We start from the raw sequence: 24499 nt of genomic DNA, 5'->3' as shown, positions 1-24499 counted from the left end.
GTGAAAGCCAGGTGTTGCTGGCACAGCTTGGTAGACAGAGTGGCCCAATGCTTTGAGGGTGTAAATGTTAAGTTTCTAGAAGCCTCTTGTAATAAGACTTAACTCCCAGTACTAATATCTTAAGTCTTTCAGAAGGAAGTTCTGTGACTCCAGAACTTCTCACAAGCTCAGGGTTCTTACTTCCGAGACCTGTGTTGCCTTGGAAGAACGGGGAATAACCCTGGTGATCTGTCATTTCTACCACATAATTAAGAGCCAGGCACAGTGGCACACGCCTGCAGTCCCACTCCTTGGGATGCTGAGACAGAAGGATCACAGGTTTGAGACCAGCCTCAGCAGCTTTGGGAGACTCAGCAATCTGGCGAGATCCTGTTTCAAAATAAAAATTAAAAAAGGGCTTCGAGGTAGAACACCCCTGGGTTCAATGCTGAGTATTCTCCAAGTAAATAAAATAATACTAACCCTAGTATTTTAATCCTCCTGGTGTCACTAGCCCTAAAGACTTGTGTGGCGCGGGGTGAGGACCTCTCGTCCTTAGGAAAGCACACTCAAGTCTCTCTCCTTCGGTGCGCTTCAGAGTTGACTTGTAGTTATACCTGACAGCCCACGGAGAAAATTCCACTTATGTAGAGGTTTTTGTTCCACAGACTCTTTGAGGGCTTTTCACGTAGAGCAGCGTGGCTGTAGGAGAACCAGGGCAGGCCAGGTTGAGTCCCTGCGGGAGCGTGCATTTGCTGGCTGGCTCGCCTGACTTAGGATCCATAAAATGGGAGCGAAGGCACAGTGTCCCTCCTAGCATTGTAAGAACTTAAATAAATTACCTGCGGACCCTCCAGCACCAGGCAGCGGCGCCATCGTAAGTGCTCTGGGTCGAGGCGGGCGCTAGACAGCATGCAGTGGTGGTCGTCCGCTGTCGGCTTCATGCTGCTGAATGTATGAAGATGTGTCAGTGCACGTTTACAAAACAGCACAGGAATAATTAACTGACCGTAATTCTTGTGTGTGTGTGTGTGGTACTGGAAATGGAATCCAGAAGCATTCTACCTCTGAGCTACACCCCCAGCCCTATTTTTTATTCTTTTTGAAACAGGGTCTCACTGAGTTGCCAAGGGCCTCACTAAGTAGCTGAGGCTGTCCTCAAGCTGTGATCCTCCTGTCTCAGTCTCCCGAACGCTGGGATTACAAGTGTGTGTCACCACGCCCACCTAATAATTCTTGATTAGAATATAGATTAAAATGTAAAGTTAGGTCCAAAAACATAATCTGTTTCTCCCAGTTACTTTGAGAGCTAAAGTGGCTGAAATATGACTCCTATTGAGGCGGAGAACTAGTCTGCCATCCGTGTTGTGAGTGTCTGAGACTCCTTTCCCTGTAGCCACCCTAGGTATGCTTTGTGAAGTCAGCCGCCCGCTCCGCCTGAGCTTGGTGTGGGATTAAGTGCTCCTGCTTCTCTCCTAGGCGCCGCGGCCGCGTCCATCTCGAGCTCGCCCCGCCCCCAGAGCTGCATCGTGCACGTCGACATGGATTGCTTCTTTGTGTCTGTGGGTATCCGAAACAGACCAGAGCTCAAAGGTCTGTATTCTTGCTTACGTTTTAAGAAAACTGATACTGTTAATATATATTCTAGGGGAGAGCAAACTGTTCTTTGAAAAATATTTATTTTGATTTTCCTTGCCCAAATCAGTTTCTGCTTCCACATTTTCTAGACTGCATTATTAAAAAAGGTTTAGAGGACTGAAGACTTTCTCTAGTGATGAGCTCTGCAGGGAAGAAGATTGATTTTCAGCTGAGGGACGTGTCCTCTGACTCCGGAGGCAGGCCTGCCTTGGTGTGCGGCACTGGGGGGAGGGGGCTGGGGCCTGGACCGGGGGCATTCTACTAACGAGCTATGCCTCCAGCCCTGTGTCATTGTTTTATTTGGAAATGGTCTCAGTAAGTTGCTGAGGCTCGTCCTCCCAAGTACTAGGATTACAGATGTGTGCCACTGTATCCAGGCTGCTTTCTGTATTTGTTAATATTTGCTAGTGGAAATATTAAGGTAGCCTGTGTCTTTGGGACTTGGGTCACGATCCTTTCTTGTAGGCAAATACCTTGATTAGCCATCCTGATGCAGGGGAACATTCCAGCCTTTTCATTGTAGAATAATTCTGTATTACTCAATAATGCTGAAATAAGCCACGTCTCCTGGGCATCGATTGTTGTGGTGAAGTTTGGATGTTTGTGAACTAGCCATTACTTTTCAGAACATGTGTTCTGGATCTTTGAGCAGTTATCTCCGTCTAAAAGAGATAGCTATATTAACTTTTCTTCTCGGTCAGTTCTTCCCCTACAACAAAATCATGATCATCACGCTCATGGCACGGAAGCGTCTGGCTTCGTTTTGTCACGAGTAGTTGCCCTTGTGGCCTTGGAAGGAGTTCGCAGCATTGATTTTAGCATTGATTGTTGTGTGGTGGTGGTGGTGGTGGTGGTGGGTACGGAGGTTGTGATGGGGGGGGTAGTAGGTTCGGCAGCTGTGGTTTTGGCGAGTGTGGTGACGGTGGCAGTGGGTGGCGACCGTGGTGGTACTGGAGATTGGTCTTCAGGCCTCGTGGGTGCTGATGGGGTGCTCTGTAACAGAGCTACCTTCTCAGTATGATTTTGGGAGTGGGAGTATCCTGTGCAAGTGAACTGAGTAGATAATACAGGAATCATCCATGCTATTATTTTATAGCATTACCATATCTTGTAAGTTACACACACACAAGAAATGAGACATGAAGATAATTTCCTAACTAAAGCAAAAGGAGAGAGACTGCAGACTAGCATTTGATTGTATGTGGGGTCGGATTGTGATTCCTCTTCATGTATATTTATTTCTCTTGATGTAAAGTTGAAAGGTAAGTAGAGATGTTAAGTCTACTTCTTGGACATCAGAACTAAAAACGTCTGTATGTGTTTAATAACAGAATCTGGGCTCTGAGTTGCCTTTTCTCTACTGTAAGAAACCAAACCATGAAAACGTGAGTGAGCGTGCTGCCTTGGATGGCGGCTCCTGGTGATCGAGGCTCTTTCCAGGCATCAGCTTCTTTGAAGACTGAAGCCTAAATGAGGCTAAAGGAAAACGTTACATACTGAAATCCCTCCTGAATTTCTCCCGTACATGTTCTTAACATTCCTGTGTACTTAGATAAAGAAGTGATTTAATCTTTCCTCACAGGAAAACCAGTGGCTGTCACAAGTAACAGGGGCACGGGAAGAGTGCCTTTACGTCCTGGTGCCAACCCCCAGCTGGAGTGGCAGTATTACCAGAACAAAGCCCTCAACGGCAAAGCAGGTAAAGTGGCCTTGCAGTCACCGTGCTCCTGAGGACGGCCGCTGGACTTGGCTGTTGGGTGTCGTTTTGGCAAAGAAAACAGGGTTGCCGCAATTAGCTTTCTATTCAGGGGTTCCAAGGACGGTCAAGCACATCTCCTAAAGCAAACTAGGTGTAATACAGATGCCTAGATTGTAGTTAGGCTTGGTCAAATTGAATGGTGATGTTTTCTTGAAACAAAGAGTGATGAGTAGTTTTAAAAGAGCGATTGATTTGCTTCGTATCAATTTAGATCGGGGATGAAAACCATGGTCATTTTTAGAAACTTCTCTCTAGACTTGAGAGTGAATTCTAGTCGTTTGGTCTCTGTCACAGTTAAGGACAATTGAGCTTGTGTTCTTTAAGATTTGTAAGAGGAAGCAGTAGGGTTTAGATATATTAGAGTAGAATATAAACACCAGGAATCATTCCTGATGTCTCTCTTGAACCTGTTTCACGTGAGAGAAACATTTTCTTGCCTCTCTTGGCCTTTATATTTTAGATATTAATACATGAAACCTAGTTGTACTGACCATTATCTGCGCCAAGATTTCGTGTGTCTTTAACCCTCCCTCCAGTGGGTTTCCTGAGAAGTATTTGTCTAGAAAATAAACTTGTTGTCACCGCTCATTTTTCTCCTGGAAAGTCCCCAAACATTTAACCATCTTGCATAGCCTTAAAAGTTTTTAAAAAACTAGTCTTTCAGAACAACCTTAGCCCAGGAGCAGCTGGCGAGCAGGTGTCTGGCGGGTGGGCGGCCTGCAGCTCTGCTGACCCTGCTCTTCACTCCCAGCTCTTCAGTCATAGCGCCTTGCTTGGGCTGATTTTAGAAAACACCCACTACGGCCACAGAAAGCGAGGGCCTTTCTGGGGAAGACTTTTTTGGTGGTGATACTCTGTTTACTTGCTGTAAATATGAAAAAAATACATACTTGATGTGTACATGTGTTTTCCAAGTTTTCTTAGGCTTTTTTTCTTGGTTTAAGTCTTTTCAGAATTTTTTTGAGATTCTAGAATTTTGCTTGTTATGAGTAGACCTTGGGCGTAGGTATCACTGATCTTGTTGAGTCTTGGTTGTATTGTATGGTTAGTTTTTAAAGTATTGTTCGTGTGTCTTGTGGTACGTTGGTCTTTCCTGTATTTCTGTGTGGCATTATTAAAAAGATGGAATCGTAAGTTCTGGAAAACGAGGAAGAGTACAGTAATAGTCGCAGGCAGGATTGCGGGTGCCCCTGAAGCCGTCCGGAGGGGGTGGCTGTGCTCCGGATGCGCGGCGGCTCTGGGTCTGTGCCTCGCAGCGCTCCTTGGGAGTGTGCAGGAGTGGCCTCCGTCTTTCCCTTCCATCCCTCTCAAGTGATGAAGAGTGTTGTCATTGGTTCCTTGGCACCTTGGTCAGTTAGCCACTGAGTGCTTACGACTCATACCCTCCGCCTCTGCTATGTGCCAGGAGGGAACTGTTAGGAGAATATCTGATTTCACTTACCATTGCACATTTTCCAGAAGAGAGGTTCTTCTTATTGGAAGAGGTGAGCGTGATACGCGATGTGTGCTCTTTTTTAACTCGACGTCACTCACTGTGAGGTCCTAAGCCTTTGACTCAGCAGGAGCTCACCAGGAGCTTGCTGTGTGTGGAGGCCGCGTCGCCCCTTGCACACGGCACCACAGCCCCTTGCACTCGGCACTCCTTCCTCGGGCCTCCCTCCTCTTGCCTTGCTATTCGCTGATCCTTCTTTCTGTGGACCTTATTAGACATGACACCAAAAAACTACTGGCGGTCAGTTTAGGAGTCAGAATCTTTGGCTTCTATTTGGAGGGGGAAAAAAACACAGTTCTAGTATTTTGGCTTGTATGTCTAGGCAGCATTTTAGGACGTCTAAGCCTGGAGCCCTCTTTGGAAACTGGTCCACCAGAAGCTCCACCTAGCCGGCTTAGCACGCGTGGCTTCCCGGCAAGCCACACCCTGCACAGTCCTCCACAGCAGCTGGCTGCCTCATTACTGGGAGCCACGTACACCCTAGATCTCATGATTGGGTCTTCTCTCTCTCTCTCTCTCTCTCTCTCTCTCTCTCTCTCTCTCTCACACACACACACACACACACACACACACACACACACACACACCGATTCATAGGGTGCAGATGTTTTCTATCCTAGCAACAACTTCAGTTTCCATTCTCAAGAACAACAATTTTAAAAGTCGTGTCAGTCATAGATTTAGTCTCAGCGATTTCTTTTCCACAGACTTGGGTCCCGGCCTCTGGCACTCCAACCGTTCCTCCACCTTCTCCATGTGCCCTCTAGGTTGTCGAGTTTTGCTGAGCAGTTCTCTCCTTTGCCCTCCAGTGAGGACAGTGTGTCCCTGCATTTCCCTGAATCTCCCATGAAGCAACTCAGTCCGCTGGTGGAGGGACCCACGCTCTGCTGCACTGTGGAACAGGTCAGCCCGCCCAGTGAAGAGGACCCAGTGGCGCTGCCTCTCCAGGCCAGGCCAGGGCGCAGGCCGCCCTGTGCGCAAGCGTGAGCTTCCTGTGCTTGAGGCAGCTGGTAGGGTAACGCCCCTCGACTGTAGTGGTGACAGCGCCCGCCTCCAAGGCATAGCTTCAGGGTCACTTCGGTTGCACCATTACTGGCAGTCGTGGAATTCTTCCAGATTGGATTGGTGAACTGTTACTGAGCCCTAGATAAGCTGCTCTGCATTTTGTCTTGAATTAGGGAGAGAGTGGCTTAAGCTCTCACACTTTACCCCAAACCATGATTCACATTACATACCCTGTTTTTATTTTTTGATACAGATAGGATCTGACTCCTCTGAAACCAGTTAGTGTTTACGCTGTGAGCCTTAGGGTGCGGGAGTCTGGAGATTGCCTGGCGTGGCTTTTGTAGTTAGGTGAGAGATGGTAATGACTAGTGGGCAACCAGAGAAGGCCTGAGCCGGGGAAGCCAGATACCTGGCCGTTCTGAGTTCTCGTGGGACATCGTGTCTCGTAGATAACAGAAGAGAGGCGCTGGGTCCTTAGGGCTTGTGTTGTTATAGTGTACTAAAATAATAGCTTTGTTTAGAATTGGCTCCGGTGGTGTGCTGTTATTCTACTAAAGGCATTTTTGTTGTGGCAAGGTGGCTAAGGTTGAGTTTTGAGGCTGTGGACTCTCCTTGTGACCTGATATGGCCTGTGTAAGAGATGGTAGTGACTAAAGGCCTTCGACCGGAGTTTAATGCACTTTGAGTCGCTAGCAAAGCCGAGGGAAGTGAAGGCAGTGCAGTGGCCTGCACCCTTTACGCTCTGTGTGCCGGTGCAGATGCGGATTAGGGTTAGCAGACCGCTGACAAGCGGCGTGTGTAGGCTAGACTTGTATTCTGTGAGGTAGCCAATGCTCCACACTTCAGATGTTTTTTACATGGACCTGTGTTTTTTAACTCAAAGTAGACATGAGCTGAAAGAGGAAGTAATGGTATGATGCTCTTTTACCTGATTTGTGCTCAAAAGAAAAGCTTACTATGGGAAGGAGACGCCGGGAGGCTGTGACTCCGGCGCTGTTTGCCCAGGTGGCTGGTGGGGGTTTGTGATTGTTGGGTGTGTGGAACCGCTCTACGTTCTGGAGAGAGCTTTCGGGAGGTGGGCATTCTGAGGCGTCTACTTCCCTTCACTCTCCCCTTCTAACAGAGCTGAGCGGGGAGGTTACTGTCTCCACCCCAGCAAAGACTGTGGTGCGGGAGACTCGATCCTTTTATATGTTTTCAAAGTTTTCTGCTATTGACAAAGGATGCTTTGAATTTATTACACGCAGTTTTTATCTAGCAACTGCTGACAGGTGCGATGGAAGCAAACCAATTGAAAGAGTCTCTGTGTAAGTTAGGCCACAGCCCGCGGAGACAACCCTGGGACTTGACTGGGCACTGTGTGTGGAAGGATGGAGAGCAGACTCTTGACTGGTAGGGAAGGGATGGCAACTTTAACATAACCGTGGGATTTTGTTTTGAAGCAGATATACCAGATCCGTCAGTGTGGGAGGATCAAGATTCTGCACAGACAAATGGGATTGACTCTGTGTTGTCAAAGGCTGAAGTCGCTTCTTGTAGTTATGAAGCCAGGTATGTAGAACATAAGGTGTTACCCTTTTTAGAGAAGAGTGATTCCAGCTAATTATTTTAATATAATTCTTTCCAACAGAGTTGGGCTTGCTAGTCAGGACTGTGACTTAAGTATGTTAGGTCTTCTGTAAAGAAGTGAGTGGCGTGGTGACGCAGGCCTGTAACCCCAACACTTGGGAGGCTGAGGCAGGAGGACCGCAGGTTCCCAGGCAGGCTCAGCCATCTACCAAGACTCTCACTGACCCAGCAAGACCCGATTTCAGAATAGAAATAAAGTAGGCTGGGGGTTTAGCTCAGATTTAGAATACCCTTGGGTTCAATCCCAGAGAGAGAGGAGAGGGGAAGGGGAAGGAGGAGGAGGAAGGAGAGAGAGGGCGGGAGCACTGGGATTGCAGGCGTGCGCCACCACGCCTGGCTGCTCTGTATGTTTAAATCGCACTGAGATCACTTCCCACCTGACGTTCCACCGTGGCTCCACTCAGGGGCTCTCCACCTAGAGATGTGCTCGTGTTCCTTAAAACCACCAACTCAGCAGGGCGTGGTGGTGCATGCTTGTAATCCCAGCATCTGGGAGGCTGAGAGAAGGATCATGGTTTGCAGGCAGCCTCCGCTACTTAGTGGGGCCCTTTGCAACTCAGTGAGACCCTGGTTCAAAATCAAGAATAAAAAATAGGGCTGGGGGTGTAGAATTCTCATTCTCAGAGGTAGAATGCCCCTGGATTCAATCCCCAGTACTACACACACACACACACACACACACACACACACACAAAGTTACAGCTGGGTGTGGTGGCGCACGCCTGTAATCCATGTACTTGGGAGGCTAAGACAGAAGGATTGCAGGTTCGCAGCCAGCCTTAGCCATTCAGTGAAGCTTTCCGCAACTTAGACCTGTTTTCAAGATAAAAATTTTAAAAAATAGGGCTGGGTGTGTGACTCAGAGGTAGAAGGCCCCTGGGGTCCATCCCCAGTACCACACAGAAAGGGTTGAATTACGAAAGGTCACATTCTAAATGTCGTAAGTGGCAACGTTTCAGGCTCTGCGTCCTGGGAACCTTTGCTTCCTTGTTAGCAGGGCTGTTGTCACATTCCATTGTCAGTTGATTCTGTGGCCAGAGACTAAGCGTAGGTTACAGCTGAGAGTAAGTGAAGTACAGATGCATGTCGGGTCTTGGCGCGGCTCTCGTGAGCACAGGCGGTTTGCGGCTGAGTGTGTGTGTGCTTGGAGGCTAACCCTTTTCATGTATCTTTGTCTCAGGCTTCTGATGGCAAGAAGGCCGTCGTCAGTGTCTGAGGCTTGCTGGTTGGTGGGTGGGAGCCGTCTCTCCCTGCTGCCCCTGCAGGGTCTCATGCGGGCTCCCAGGATGCCCTGCTGGCCGCGGCATTCCATTCCCTCTGCCACACTCTCTAGTCTGGACAGTCCAGGCCTCTGGTGTTCCGAGGCACACTGGCATCGGCCGTCAGCGGCCACCGTGAGGCTGGGCGCCTTGCACATGGTTGGGAGCCATTAGGTGTTGGCTGGAGGGCAGAGGATCATTCAAAGAGATGCTTAGAGATGAAAATAGAAACCCAGCTGAATGCCTTTTAGTACATTGAACAGTTGCAGTGTTTTGGTAGTTAACTTTTTTATATTGTTCAATTTAACACCCAAAACTATTTGCTCTGTATGCTTTACAACTGGGAATGAGCCGGGCGTGGGGGCAGCTCGTCATCCCAGCACTGGGGAGGCTGAGACCGGAGGACCGCGGTTCGAGGACAGCCTCAGCTACTGAGTGAGGCCCTCCACAACTCAGTGAGACCAGGGGGTGTGGCTTGGAGGTCAAATCCCCCTGGGTTCCATCCCCAGACCCTCAAAAAAGAAAGAAAAAAAAACTGAGAATAAACTATTTTTTGCAGCATATACTTATGAAATAGAGTGCCGGTAATTTAACTCACAGTATTTTGCCCTCCTTAGTTACGGGAATCCTCTGTTTTTTTGTTTTGTTTTGTTTTGTTACCTAGTGACTAGCTTTTCTCTATGAAATGTGTATTAGTACATTCAGTAGATGTACTGTATTTACTTTATGTAACGTGCCTCTGAATATTTTGTATAAATGGACATTTTTAATGAAATTATGGAACTATGTAACACTTCCTTTAAAATGAGTGATTATCTCTAATTTGAAATTTAGCTTTTAAGTGTTGAACCTTTGTGTCTCACATTACTGCTATCTGAAGCTTCTTCGTTTCAGTGCTAAGCCTTTTTGGCCTTTTCTTTGCTATAATCTGATAGCTTTTGTAGGCATATTTTTATACACACTAAAGCCATCACGTGTCTGTCTCCTTGTGCCACTGAGCGTGGTCTGTCCACTGCTTCCTTAGCTGGTCAGCGCAGTCATCCTCAGACCTATGGAAACACCAGCCCTGTGTGGCCTGACGGCAGCGCGGCCTCGGCGCTATGAGGCCTTGACTGAGGCTCTGCCAGTCAGCGCTGCCTTTGCTGCCCTTTTCCCTCCTTTTAGTTTTCACTCACCAGGAACTCAACAGTGAGAGCGTTTTTCTTTCATCTCTGTAAAAACATGGTGCCCACTCTGAGCAGCCTGCAGGACTTGCCCTCCTGGGCGCAGGTGCACCCAGAGGCCTCTGTGTGGTTAGACACTATTAATAGTCATATGCTTAAACCCAAGCCGGTGCTGGTAATGTTTATCGACTGACTGTAGAGTAACCACGAGCATAGCCATAGTAGGGAATCAGGTGAACACTGTTATTTTGCTTGTGCTTTTACTAAAATGTTTTTGATTCTTTGGAGTGATAAAATGGAAGTTTACAGATTATGTATAATTCCACAATTTGGTTTTATCAAATTATATCAAAGGTAATGCAGGGCCTGGAGACACGTAGCTTTGAAACGCACCGTCTCCAGTCAGGTCCCCACAGTCTGGAGCCCCGGCTCCTGCCCAGAGGGACGTCCTGCAGGGTTGAGGAGCGTGCAAGGGTCAACCGGGAGCTGGGTGGGAACAGGATGGGTACACTGGCCTGGCTGTCACGAGCCGCCCTTATGTATAGCTCCCTGTCTTTGGGGCACGGGAGCCTGGGGGGGGGGGCATGTGCCTGGGCTCCCCTCTGCGGTGCTTGTGCTCCTCCAGCACCGGCGGAGGCCTCTCTGCGGCCAGTTGCGTCCCGGGCGGGGCTTCCGAGCCCTCAGACTGGTCACTGCGCCGTCCTCGGGAGGCGCCTGCACGTTCTCAATGCTGACGCTCACCCTAACGGAGGAGGGAGTGACATGGGAATGGTGCGCTTGCGGTGGGGAGAGGGCCGCGTCTCCCATACTTGGTTCTAGTTTAAGACTTCCTAGTATAACCACACCGTGTTCTCTTTTCTCTCTAGACAAGTTGGCGTCAAGAATGGAATGTTTTTTGGGCACGCTAAGCAGCTGTGTCCGAACCTTCAAGCTGTGCCGTATGATTTTCATGCATACAAGGAAGTTGCACGAACGATGTATGAAACGCTGGCGAGGTACCGTGTGTGGCGTGACCCTCTCCACGCGTGGCGTCTTGCTTATCTAGTGTTAGAGATAGCCCGGTCCCGGGTGTGGTGCCGGGCGGCCGGGACAGGAGGACTGTTGATTGAAGGCCAGCCTCTGCAGCTTAGCAAGACCCTGTTTCCAAACAAGAGATAAAAGGGTCTGGGGCTGTAGCTCGGAGGTTGAATGGCCCTGGATCCAATCCCCAGTACCAAAGGGAAGAAAAAAAGATGCGCTTTCTGTTGCGTTGCTGGGCTCACTTTAGCCCCGGCTGCCAGCCCCGAGCCTGCCCTGAGCGCTGCCAGGCTTTGGGAGGTTCCTTCTCAGTGGTCATTGGCATCACTAAAATGACCCAAGTGTCTCCTCTTGTAAAGGCTGACTCTGCCTGTGTGGATGCTAGCCGGCAGTCCTGTTTCTTCCCATGAAACCAAGATAGATACAGAGTTTTAGAATTTGGTTATTCTCTTTTATTACATTGGAATTATAATTTTGTTTAAAATCGGAAGTGGTGAGGTGGGCATGGTGCAGTGCGCCTGCAGTCCCAGGTAGCCAGGCAGCTGAGGGCAGGGTCTCCTGAGCCAGCCCTAGGAGGGAGCCGTCTCCATGGATGCGTGCAGGACGCATACCTGAAGTGCCTGTATGCGCGAGAGCGAAGGCCGTCAGCACAGCACCTTAAGACCTCTCTTCTGATAGCCATTAGGTAGGCCGTAAGTCAGTTTTTATAAAAGTTGTTTTCCAGTCATAGTTTCAAAGTGGTTTAGTTAGATTGAGAAAAGATTAATTTAAAAATATCGATAGTGTAACCTTAGGTATATTATTTACTTACTTATTTTGCTGCACTAAGGTTTGAACCCAGGCGTGCTCTGACACTGAGCTGTAGTCCAGCACTTTTCATTTTTTGAGGCAGGGTCTTGATAAGTGACTGCGGCTGGCCTTGAAGTCGTGACCCTTCTGCCTCGGCCTCCAGGTCACAGGGATTCCGGTGTGCAGCATCGCTCCTGGCTCCCAGGAGCACCAGTGTCCACGTCCACGGACACCTGCTGCTCCTTCTGGGCTCCCTGAGGGATGCAGTGCCGTGGCCCTTGGAGCTTAGGTTAGTGGAAGAGAGAAAGTAGGGAGGACAGCTGGCATCAGTGCCAGGCCCAGTGCTGAGGGCATCTGGGCCACCGTCACCGGCCGCTACCCCAGTACAGGAAAATCAATAAGGACGTGGAGCGCACTCGGCAGTGCTGGCGTCGGGTCCTGGGAGCTGGCTGCTGCCTGAGCCGCCAGGCTTGCCAGCCTGTACTAGTCTGAGGACTGAGGATTGTCAGTGCCGGGTCTTACTCTTGGCGGAGCACAGGGCCACTCTCCTGCCCTCTTTGACTCCCATCTCAGCTGGAATTCTCTCTGATCAGGGCCACTTCCGTTTGGAAGCAGAAGTCTTAAAACTTTACTCTCTATCTGGCCAAACAAAACCGACTCTTTTTTTTTTCCGTCCCCTCTTCTCTAGCCAACCAGAAAGGAAAGGCGCCCACGTGCCAGGGGCTGGGCTGCCTAGGTGGCGCCTCTTGCTGCGCCTGGCTCTGCTACAGTGAATGCCCTTCCAGCCTGGCATTTCTGTTCTGGGGGAGCAGCAGTGACGACCGATTCGTGTAGTTCTTGTGTTCATTGAACTATCTTATAAACCAAGTTAGTTTACTTTTTAGATAGATGATCTAATTTGACTGTTCTAATTCACATATAACTTTGCAGCTATTCAGGTGTTCAGAAAGATCTTCTCAGGCCGGGCGTGGTGGCGCACGCTTGTAATCCCCGCGCTTGGGAGGCAGAGACAGGAGGATCGCGCAGGTTCGAAGCCAGCCGCGCGCGCTGGCTTAGGAGACCCTGTTTCCAAATAAAAATAAAAAATAGGTGTGGGAGTGGAGCCCGGAGGTAGATGGGCTTCCAGGAACCAGTACCACAAAAAAAAAAAAAAAAATCTTCTCAGGATAGAGCCAGTGGAATGGTCATTTTTGCTGTGCATTTGGTAGTTAAGGTGGATTCAAAGAACATGCTCATTGTCTTGGCAGTCCAAAATTAGGGAATCACTACGGGCCTTAGAGCAGTTGGTTTACAAGTATTTTGAGCCTTGGGAAGAGACGGTGAGGAGGAGCCACCAAGACCAGCCGAGTTGTAGCATCTGTGTCTGCCACTGACGGCCGTCTGCTTTCTGTTGACAGCTACACTCATAACATCGAGGCCGTCAGTTGTGACGAAGCCCTGGTGGACATCACGGAGATCCTCGCGGAGACCAAGCTCAGTCCTGAGGAGTTTGCAGATGCTCTCCGCGTGGAGATCAGAGACAGGACAAAGTGCGCCGCCTCTGTGGGGATTGGTCAGTACCCGACTGGTGTTGCCCGTCTTACTCAGAACAGTCACCCGGCCTGGTGCCGCACGCCTGTGATCCCAGTGCTGGAAGGCTGAGACCGCAGGATCGTAGGTTCAAGGACAGCCTCAGCACATAGTGAGACTCGTTCGCCTCATGAGGCTCTTTGTCAAAATAGAAAAAGAAAATGGGGCCGGGAATGTAGCTAGGAGGTAGAATCCCCCTGGGTTCCATCCCCAGTGGAAAAAAATAATGAGTTGGTTTGGGATCCTTCCGTGTCACTTCCTTTTGAGACGCATGCCCAGACCTGGCGCCTGCTGCCTAGGGCGGCCTCCCTCTGGCCGTGCTGCGGGCGGGGCTGGCTGCTTGCAGCACAGAGGTGAAGTGCTGCTGGGCAGTGAGTGCCTGCTGATGGGCTACGAGTTACAACATTGGGGTTTTTTTTGTTGCTTTCTTGCTTGTTTTTGTGTGTGATAGTGGGTGGAACCCAGGGGCATGCTACACCCCCCGCCCTATTTTAGTTTTTACTTTTTGGAAAAGGGTCTGAGCGAGCCCCAGAGACTCTCCGTGAGCCTACAGGCGTCCTGGCCTAGCCTCCCAGGAGCTGGGGTTACAGGCAAGCACCACCATACCTGCCTGGAAAGTTGGGTTTTACTTGCAGACATTTTTGCCATTGGTGGTTTCAAAAGTGAACAGAAGCTGATGAAAACAGGGCGGGTGTGGGTGTAGGTTTGGAGTTGGGCCACTCGAGTCTTGTCATACTGTCCCTCAGCGCCCTCTGGCCTGCGCAGGGCTGGCCGCCTCCTGTGAGGCTCGTCGCCTTCCTGCACCGCTTCCCCCACCCACTCCTGCCCTCTGTGGAGCGGAGCCATTGCTCCTGGCCACGATCTGTGCACTGCAGGCTCAGGGTGTGGTGTCCAACTGTGACTTCTCCGTCCTGCAGAACCCTCCTGTGACGGTCTTGTCTTTGTGCTGAAGGTTTATGGGAGTGCAGAGGCTCGTGCACTGAAAGGAGACTCACGGTTTCTGCCTCCCTAGAAGAGGGCCGGGCCTGCAGGAGGTCAGAGGGTTGCCGGCAGGAAGGGCCCAGGAAGGCAGCTTGGGCGCAGCTGGCTGGAGTCCTGGCCTCTTCGGCCCATGGGTGATCTCTTGCGGCTGGTACCTGCCCCGGGATGGTTTAAGGGAAGGAAATCTTATCTCCGTGCAGGGTCTGCATGTGGCAGGTGTTTCCCATAGAGGAGTGTACCAGCTCCGGCCTCCGCAGTCGCCAGGAGGGCCGTCCCCTCAGCCAGCAAGATCTCTAAGATATCAGAATATGGCAAGATAGGAGTGAAGTGTGGCCGCTGCCCTGCACTCCCCGGCCAGCGTGCCCACAGGCCCTCCTGCACCCGAGGTGCGGGCACACTGGTGGACCTGTTACAAGTGATAGCGTAGACACTCCTTGAAGCTCAACGTAGGATTAGAGCTGGAGCCCTGTTTGAGCCTTCCCCTCCCCAGCCTCACCACTCTGACCGTCTTGGCTTGACTTTCTCTTGAACCTGTGTTCACACTAGGAAGGTACCTGGCACCGCACAAGCCAGCCCAGCACCAGGGGTGTCAGGCACCCGCAGGCAGCCTGTCCTCGCTGCGCCGTGTGGGCACCCTGCCCTCCTCGGCACTGCACACGCGCCCTGTGCTCTGGGCCTTCTGCTCCCTCCCTCCCTCCCTCCCTGGACCTAGCCTGTGCTTTCCAGGCGCTGCCCTCAGCTGCCACAGTCTGGAATGGTAACTTGTATTTATTTTCATGGATTTTAGAATTAGTAGGTAACCAATCCATAGATGTATTTAAAAGTAATTGTGGCTGGCTGTGGCGGCACACGCCTGGAATCCCGGTACTTAGAAGGCTGAGACAGGAGGATGGCAGGTTCGAGGACAGCCTAAACAAGACTGAGACCCTGTTTCAAAATTTAAAAAAACCAGGCTGGAGGTGTAGCTCGTAGAATACTTCTGGGTTCAATCCCCAGTACCCCCCCCCCACACACACACAGCAGTAACCATTGTGATAACTGTTACCGGTTTTATTTTCTTTAAACTCTATAGGTTCTAATATTCTCCTAGCTAGAATGGCAACCAGGAAAGCCAAGCCGGACGGGCAGTACCACCTGAAGCCAGAGGAGGTGGACGAGTTCATCCGAGGCCAGCTGGTGGCGCACCTGCCGGGTAACAGCCTTCACTTGCCGCTTGTGTTATAGGGGTGTTTAAGAGCTTTCAGGAGTTCTGCAATCTTTTTCTCGAAATATGAAGGTATATTTATGTATATATAAAATAGAAATATGTATACACACAGTTTTTTGTGTGTGGTATCTGGGATGGAACCCAGGACATTCTACCTCTGAGAATCCCCAGCCCTAGTTTATTTTTTCTTTTGAAACAAGGTCTTGCTAAGTTGCTGAGGCTGGTGTTGCACCTGTGGTCCCTCCTATCTCAGCCTCCCAAGTACTGGAATCACAGGCTTGTGCCACCACGCCTGGCTAGCTTATTTCTTAATATAGAATAGCCTGTTTCTCAAGACCATGACGGTACGTTTTAGTTCTGTGGCCATGGATTCTTCAAGCATTTCTCGAGTAGCAAGAAGGAGCACTTGGCCAGGCTCTGTCCTGGTTCCTTCTCCAGCACCATTTAAAACCAGGCTGGAGCCAGGCGTGATGGCGCATGCCTGTCATCCCAGCATTTGGGAAGCTGAGACAGAAGGATCATGGTTCGCAGGCAGCCCCAGCTACTTAGTGAGGCCCTTTTAACTCAATGAGACCCTGTTTCAAATTAAAGAATAAAAAATAGGGCTGGGGGGGTAGCTTGGAGGTAGAATGCCCCTGGGTTCCATCCCCAGTACTGCAATTAATTAATTAATTAAAACCAGGCTGGAAAAGAAGGAAATTAAAAAACACTAAAGTCATACTGCAGGACCAGTATGATTTTAGTTTTCTGAAACTAGAAAGCGTAGGAGACAAATTAGGAAAAATAAGATGCCCAGCTGGTGTGTTGCTACGTTGCCTGGGCACTAAGAAAGACCCTTGGTGTGCGCCTCCCACCAGGGCAGGGTTTCAGCTACTTCATGTTTCCGTATGGGTGCCTGTTTGTTACTAAGCAGCCTGTGTCTGCTTTGCAAAGCGGCCACATCCATTTACTGGTGCTGGGGACTGAACCCAGGGGCGTTCAGCCTTTGAGCTGAACCCCCAGCCAGTTTTATTCCGTATTTGGAAACAGGGTCTCACTAAGTTGTGGAGGCCTTACTAAGTTGCTAGGGCTGGTCACGAACCTGAGATCCTCCTGTCTCGGCCTCCCGAGTACTGGGATCACAGTCCTTTGCCACCGCACCTGGATCAGGTTGTTTTGTTTTAGTAAAAGAAACAAGGGTATCTTCTCCCGACTACCAGTTTGTTGCTTAGAGACTTTGGTCCCTGGGTTACGTTGTCTAGCATGTTAGCAAGTGAAGAATCCATGGTGAAGTTTGGTGCATCACCACAGTCAGAACGTTCTATGCCTTTGGGGTTAAGTCTTGTCAGGTCGCAGCCCTGATTCGCACTTATTTATTTATTTATTTTCTGTTGCTATACTGGGAATTGAACCCAGAGGCATCTTTGAGTTACTTCCTCAGCCCTATTTTTATTCTTTATTTTGAAACAGGGTTTCACTATGTTGCAGACCTAAGTAGCTGAGGCTGGCTGTGGACCTGTGAGCCTCCTGCCTCAGCTCCCCAGGTACTGAGATTACGAGTGTATGGCCCCATGCCCGGCTCCAGAGCCTCAACGTTTAGTTGATTTTGTGTATAAAATGGCAATCTTAGTATTCACTAATAAATACCTGTTTTCCCCATGTGGTATGGAGGTTGGACCCAGGAGAGCCCCTCCACTGAGCCCCGCAGCTCTTCTTTATTTTGATTTTGAAGCAGGGTCTTACTGCATTGTGCTGAGTCTAAGTTGATGAGGATGCCCTTGAACCTGTGCTCCTCCTGTCCGAGCCTCCAAAGTACCAGGATTACAGGCTTGTGCCCCCATGGCTGACTACAAATCCTATTCTTTTCCAGAAATTTACATTCAACTTTTATATTATTGATAGTTCCTATTTCTAAAATGATTTTAATAGTTTATCTTAAGCCAGGAGTGGTGGCGCACACTTGTAATCCCAGCATTCGGGAGGCTGAGACCAGAGGATGGCGGTTCGCGGACAGCCTCAGCTACTTAGGCCCTCTGCAATTTAGTGAGACCCTGTTTCAAAATAAAGAATAAAAAATAGGGCAGGGGGTGTAGCTCGGAGGTCGAATGCTCCTGGGTTCCATCCCCAGACCCGCAAAAAGAAAAAGTTTATCTTGCTTAACGAACTAACTATATTTATTTCCTTTCCCAGGGGTCGGACGTTCGATGGAAGCCAAGTTGTCGTCTCTGGGGATTAAAACCTGTGGAGACCTGCAGTGCGTGACCATGGGGAAACTCCAGAAAGAATTTGGCCCCAAAACAGGACAGATGCTTTACAGGTTTTGCCGTGGTCTGGATGATAGACCAGTTCGGACTGAAAAGGAAAGGAAGTCTGTTTCAGCTGAGATCAACTATGGGATAAGATTTACCCAGGTACTGACCCCGTAACACACCTCACTTCTTTACTTTTAAGTGGTCCTTTCTCGTCAGCCCGCAAAACTTAGTCCTTACCGTGGAATCCTGGCACCGTTCGTGTTCCCAGAACCGAGGCCTTTGAGACGATGCAGGGCAGGTAGAGGCAGACCACGGGCAGACCATCTGTGCAGGGGCTGCAGGATGGTACAATCGATCACTGGCTCCCGGGGATGAGAGCAGGCAAGCCCGGTATTGTTAGTGTAGAAATACATTTTAGGCTGCAGTGAAAGTCGTGAGCCTAGAAAGCCCAGGTGGTGGCGGGTTGTCGTTTGCTCCTCGGGAGTATTTGGATGTCTCTGGAATAGGCACTCGAGTGGCGCGAGGGGCGCGGCACAGGCTGTGCCTGAGAGCCACGCTCATTCAGAGAGCCGAACCCAGTGCGAGGCGCAGTTTCGCAGGCCAGCGGCGGCAGACACCAAGGAGGAGTCTCGGGAAAGCGCCTGCTGGCTGCCAGGGCTGGTGGCACACACCTGGGAGGCTGGCTGAGGGACGGAGCGCAGGTTGAGGCCACCTGGTGACGAAGCCAGATGTAGCTGGGCAGAGCACCCGCCAAGCATGCGCACCGCCCCAGCTTTGACCCTGACCTGCAGGACACAAAAGTCCTCCCTACGTCTGCTTTGTTCTGAAGATAGGAATTTCCCTTTAATAATACATTAAGTGGGTCAAATGTATGGAAAGCGGTTTTTAAATACATGCTTTAGGATAGGAAATAAGTATTTTGTATAAAATACTTGAGCTGGGTCGGATGATGCATGCTTGTAATCCCAGTACTTGGAAGGCTGAGACAGGAGGATCACAGGTTTTGGCCAGCCTTACCGACTTACTGAGACCCATTTCAAATTCAGAATTTAAAAAATAGGTCTGAGGATGTCGCTCAGAGGTAGAATGCCCTAGGATTAATCCCCAGTACCACACATATGAAAATAAATCAGACATAAAGGAAAATAACCTGGAAGTTTTTGATGTTTGCTTTTCCTAGCCAAAAGAGGCAGAAGCTTTCCTTCTGAGTCTTTCAGAAGAAATTCAAAGACGACTCGAAGCTGCCAGCATGAAGGGTAAACGCTTGACTCTCAAAATCATGGTGCGAAAACCAGGGGCCCCAGTAGAAACCGCGAAGTTTGGAGGCCATGGGATTTGCGATAACATTACCAGGTAAGCTTTTCTTTAAAAGCATATATAGGTAATTACGTCTCAGTGTTGGTTACTATAGCTCAGAGAAAATGGGAGAAAATCAAAGAGTTGGAGAAAAACATGGCAATCCGTGGTGCAGCTTGATCAGCGCAAGGTCATCTGACTGAGAGCAGGCCACTTTCTCTTGCCCCCGGTGGGCAGCTGTGTAAGGTGTCCTCGGGTCACAGTTCTGAGGATCTGTGAGTGCAGCTGGCACTGGAGGGACACGGGCCAGAGGGCGCCGGGCCAGGCCGGAAGGCAGGGGCGAGAAGGGACAGGACCTATAGGGCCCCAGAGCGCCCGGCCGTGGGACGCTCCCATCTCAGACCTAAGTCCAGGATGGATACACTTGAGCTTCACTGCATTTATTTTTCCAGGCAGTGTTAAGATGAGGTGGTACAGCTTCACTAGTCAGAGCCTTGTGCCATTTGTGTGTAAGTAACACGACTGAGCTGTGAGATGACCGCTTCCTGCCCAGAAGCTCCCAAGACACGGAGTGTAAATTAAGATCTGGGACATGTAACTTTCTGCCCTTGGTTATTTCAAACCACTAAATTCCTCTACTTTTTGTGTGGTGCTGGCAGTTGGACCCAGGGGCATTCTACCTCTGAGCTACATCCCCAGCTTTTAGTTTTTATTTTGAACCAGGGCCTCCCGAAGTTGCTGAGGCTGGCCTCAAACCTGAGCTCTTCCTGGCTTGGCCCCCAGGTTCTGGGATTGGTCATGTGCCGCTGTGTCAGCTGGCTGCCCGACTTAAGAAGTTATATACATATTTCAAATGGTAAAGTGTTTATGGTAATTTTTATACAAAGCTAGTTATTAGGCACATACTTGGGAATATCATCCTTATCTTAAACATAGTTTCTGTGGGAAAATCGAGTCCAATTTATAAAACCTTCTTGGGAACGAGAACTGGTAGCAATCTTTATTGAGTTGGTAATTCAGTTTTGCAATGGGTCATGCCTCTGCTCGGGCCAGCAAAGCCAAGCGGCTGTACAGGCAGTGACAGGCGCGGTGGTTCCGCGTGTCCTGGCGCCAGCGTGCTGGCAGATGGAGTCCTCAGAATCCACTCACCACCTCCTAGTCTTCGACTTTGGGCCAGGATGTCGCCAGCCTTTCCTTTGCAGTAGTACGGACACGTTAATCCAGTTAGAGGAGGAGGACTACTTGGGGTGAGCATTTCCGATGCTTGAAGTATTCAGTGGGTTTACCTTAGACCACAAGGACAGACACGCAGAGGGCCCTCTTCTGAGAGCGGGCTGTGCCTCAGTGTCCGCGTCGACGCCTCCCGGGTCTAAAGCAGTCACCCTGCGCTCGCCCTGATCGCCACGTCTTTGATCTGCATGAACTAGGATTTGCCATTTTCAACTTGCGTTCAAATGTTTGTGTACCTTAGTGTTCTGTATTGTTTTCTTTAGCTGTTTTCTGCTGGTGCAGTTCACTTGGTAGCAGAAGCGTCTTGTGAGGACTGTGTCATCTTTATAAATTTTTAAGTAACTGCTTGTGCTTCTTCTGTAACTCTTTAAACAGTCCCATACTCTGAGACGTATTTGTGTCTTTGAAAAATTTTGCAGGACTGTGACCCTTGAGCAGGCCACAGACAGGGCAGAGGTCATTGGAAAGGCCACGCTAAACATGTTTCACACGATGAAGCTAAACATCCCGGACATGAGAGGGGTAAGCGCCGCTGCGGGGACCCCTCGTGGCGTGTTGTAAGCCTCATTGGAGGCTTCGTCGAGACTGGCCGTGGAGGAAATGGCTTATATTATTTAGCTACTTTGATACAGTCCAGGGAGAAGGGCAGCAGGAAACCGTGAGGTCTGAGCTCACGTCTAAGAGTCGTGTTTTTTTCTTAGCGTAATAATTTTATCCTAGTTGTCACAGTACCTTCCCTTTTACTAGCCAGGGCTAATTTTAGGTACTTGTTCCCCTGGTCTCATTTCCCAGGAGGAGGTGGGACTGAGAACTGAGTCTGTAGGCCTCCCTTCACCATGCTTCGTTTTGAGCGAAGGGTATCATGGTCTGAGGGCCTAGAGGGACGTGAGCGCCTTCAAGGGGTCGGGCGGGGGAGCCTGCCAGCTTCGGGCCTCACAGGTCTGTTTCTAACGGGTAGTTTGAGGCGTAGTATGGACTTTTCATAGAATTTTGGGTGAGAAGAGAAATGCTCTGCGGGGTGTCTCCTCCACTGACCACTGCACCTTACTTTTACCTGGGAAAAGAAAAGCTGCGTGAAACGAAGCTGCCAGGTAGAGGTGCCCCGTGGGGGTGCTGGGGAGGCCAGGGCCCACTTGCTGCGCCATGCAGCTGTGGCCAGCCTGACTCTAAATTCTCCGGGACTCAGTGGCCCGTGTGCTTGGTTCCCTGGCTTTAAAGACACTGCAGCACACTTGGGTGGAAGCAGACACTCGAGCCTGACGACTTGCTGACAGGTTGACTGTAATAGACCGTGTAGAGGACGGGGTTTTAGAAAGCTTCACTTACTCCTACAAGTAGTAAAAAGGTATTAGCTGTGAGTTCAGGAGAGTAAAGGTAGCGTTTCACTTTTGCCTTCCTAGAAGCACAACTCTCTGTTCTGGTTCCAGGTTGGGATTCAAGTGAATCAGTTGGTTCCTTCTAACTCACACCCTTCCGCACGCCCCAGCCACCCGCCGGTTCAAGCACACCACTTTCTTGGCGGGGCACGCTCGGTCCGTGACCTCCTGCAGCTTCAGAAGGCCAAGAAGCCCTCGGGAGAGGAGCAGAAAGGTGGGTGGTGCCGCACGTGTCGGGAGGCCGTCCGCCCGCTTCCACACGGCATGGCTGCGTCTGTGAGTAGTTAGCGCGTGGCCAGCGGGACGTCCCCTCGTGAGCCGAGCAGCCACATCTCTCTTGTGCTCGCAGGGTTTCTGCCTGCTGTGGACCTGGGAACGCCAGCTGCCTCCAGAGCCTGCCCTGGGCTGCCTCCCCTCCTGACATACCTGCCGCCCGGCAGTCCTGACGCTCACAAGGGCGCGTCTCCACGGAAGTGGAATGGCCTGCATCCTCCCGCCAACGCGCAGCCCCGGCTCAACCTGAGTATAGAGGTCCCACCGCCTTCCCAGGTATAGTCCAGGAACAAGAGTGGCTTACAAATGACGGCTCTCCTTGCAGCCATCAGCAGAACTGAGGACGGCCGTGGGGCGTGGCCACGTTCAGAGCTCCCCAGAGCAGAGCTGGGTGGATGGAAGTGCTTTTGCTCATGGGCAGCTCTGCAGACTTCTCCGTCCAGCAGAGAGCTCTGGAGATGGCGGGCCAGAGGCCTGCTGGGGCCTCTGCAGCATTCGCAGCAGTTCTTTGTAGGGTGAATAACGTCTGCAACGTCAGCGTTGAATTGAGCGTGTGGAGGCCGAGGTACAGGACTGGCATCCTTTGCTCCTTGGAGTTAAGCTGGTAACATGTCAGCTTTACGGGGGTCCGCATGTGAGCCCTGCTGCTCCCCTGCAGATGGCACCTGCAGGGTTGTGGCCGAGGCATTTGAAGGACAGTGCTAGTGGCAGTAGCTCAAACCCGCGATTGGCGTGAGGCTGAGACCAGTCATCTTTGCACAGGACTACTGGGTGTGTGTGGACAGGTGGAAGGCAGGCCTGCCCAAGCACCAGAGAACTCTGCTCTCAGACTCAAATTACCTGTGATTCTGGGGCGCCTTGCTGGTACCTGCACCGGAAGCTCAAGTCTGTTGAGCAGGCTGGAGGTGGCGCTAACGGCAAAAGGCCGGGGCACTGCAGGTCTCGGGGGCTCCCTAACCCCGATCATCTCTTCGATGCCTTACAGCTCGATCAGTCTGTCTTAGACGCACTTCCACCTGATCTGCGAGAACAAGTAGACCGCGCCTGTGCCGCGCACCAAGGGGACCCACGCGGGGCGAGGAGCGAGCCAGCCAGTGGCTGGGCCGCAGGGGCGCTGGCGCCACCCGTCGGGACGGTGTTGCTGCAGATACCAGAACCCCAGGAAGCGGGCGGCGACGTGGGGATAAACGCCATCGCCCTCCCAGCACTCTCCCAGGTTGGTCGGGCGCCCCGCTCGGCCCTCCGCCCTCGGTGGCTCCACGGTCTCCGGGACCTGGCAAGGAGAGCCTCGCAGAGGAGCGGGGCAGCTCAGCCTGCGCCCACCCTGCGCCTCGTCTTCTGCTAGTTTTTCTTGCCCAGATTGTTGGCCTGTGGTGTTGGTGAACTCCCCGCTGTCACTCTAAACTTTTCATTGCAGTACCAGGGACTGAAGCCCTCTTTTTAACTCTTATTGTTGAAACAGGGTCTCACTAGATTTTGCAGGGCCTAAGTAGCTGGGGCTGGCCGTGAACCCAGGATCCTTGTGCCTCTGCCTCCCACCTACTGGCGTTACAAGCGTGCGCCACCATGCTCGGCGAGGCTCTCTCTCAACTTTTTGAAGGTTTAATGAGCTTTGATGTTGATATTAGTTACCTGTATGTAATTAATACAGATCATAAGAATAGGACTTGAAAATAAAATCTTTGTGGAAAAAACAAGCCAGCTGCCCCCACGAGCTAACTTTTTGCCTGACCGCCCCTCTTGGCTAGGTGGACCCTGAGGTGTTCGCCGCCCTCCCGCCTGAGCTCCAGAAAGAGCTAAAAGCAGCCTATGAGCAAAAACAGAGGCAGGCAGAGGACGCCGTTCACCAGCACCCGGCCGGGGGACCCGGTAAGTGGCACGTCACAGAAAGCCGGGGTGGGGCGGCAGCGGCCCGCTAGAGCTGCTCCTCGCCCTGGAGCAGCAGCGTGGCGGTCCTGCTGTGTCCCGAGTCTGAACTTCTGAGTACCTGTCGAGCCTGCAGTGCCTGGACACGCTCTCACAGCCCCGTCAGAGGGCCGGGTGGGAGGAAAGACCGCGCGCCATTGCCAGCTCACTGCTAACAGTCTCCCTTCACATTCTTAGTGCCAAAGAATCCTCTACTTCAGCTAAAACCAGCAGCAACGAAAGACAAGAAAAAAAGCAAGAAAAAAAACCCCATCAGTCCTCAAAAAAAGACCCAGAGTCCTTTGAAAAACAAGCTGCTTCACAGTCCTGCGAGAGCCGTGCCAGGCGCCTGTGCGAGTCCCCAGAAGCTCATCGATGGGTTCCTGAAACAGGAAGGAGCTGCTGCCGCGAAGCCTCTGGTAGCTCCTCTACAGTCCTGGGCGCGTCGGGGTGCTTGGTACTGTGTGAGGCAGCAGCTTTGTCCTTTGTTTCTCAACAGGAAGAACTCTCTGCTTCCACCTCAGGTGCGCCGGGCCCGCCCACTGTGCAGCCGAGCCCAGCCAGCGGGGCCAGGCCTGCGCCACCCAACCTGGCGGGAGCCGTGGAGCTCAGCGACGTGAAGACCCTGCTCAGAGAGTGGATAACCACCATCTCAGGTCTGACGACAGCAGCATGCGACAGTGGCGCCATTTCTAACTCAG

The 24499-nt window shown here is 51.0% G+C and overlaps 1 protein-coding gene across 2 annotated transcripts in view; it reads left to right on the top strand.

Moving 5' to 3' along the window:
- REV1 (REV1 DNA directed polymerase) overlaps positions 1–24499 on the top strand; it is a gene marked incomplete at both ends in the record, with an annotated part of 52424 nt that overhangs the window by 27372 nt on the left and 553 nt on the right. The window contains 15 exons of one of the 2 annotated variants that reach the window (XM_080711525.1): positions 1459–1572; positions 3200–3316; positions 7319–7424; positions 10791–10919; positions 13128–13282; positions 15353–15472; positions 17657–17877; positions 18899–19071; positions 20664–20766; positions 21672–21834; positions 21970–22169; positions 22879–23109; positions 23642–23762; positions 23997–24217; positions 24298–24454. In XM_080711525.1, the coding sequence (XP_080567651.1) occupies positions 1459–1572; positions 3200–3316; positions 7319–7424; positions 10791–10919; positions 13128–13282; positions 15353–15472; positions 17657–17877; positions 18899–19071; positions 20664–20766; positions 21672–21834; positions 21970–22169; positions 22879–23109; positions 23642–23762; positions 23997–24217; positions 24298–24454 (2331 nt within the window). Of the gene's footprint in view, positions 1–1458; positions 1573–3199; positions 3317–7315; positions 7425–10790; positions 10920–13127; positions 13283–15352; positions 15473–17656; positions 17878–18898; positions 19072–20663; positions 20767–21671; positions 21835–21969; positions 22170–22878; positions 23110–23641; positions 23763–23996; positions 24218–24297; positions 24455–24499 lie in introns of both variants that reach the window. The other variant, XM_080711524.1, reaches the window with a different exon arrangement.

The sequence above is a fragment of the Muscardinus avellanarius genome (assembly GCF_963383645.1).
Source record: "Muscardinus avellanarius genome assembly, chromosome: 15".
Lineage (NCBI taxonomy): Eukaryota > Metazoa > Chordata > Mammalia > Rodentia > Gliridae > Muscardinus > Muscardinus avellanarius.
The sequence above is the reverse complement of the archived record's forward strand: the minus strand, read 5'-3'. Positions and strand labels throughout refer to the sequence as shown.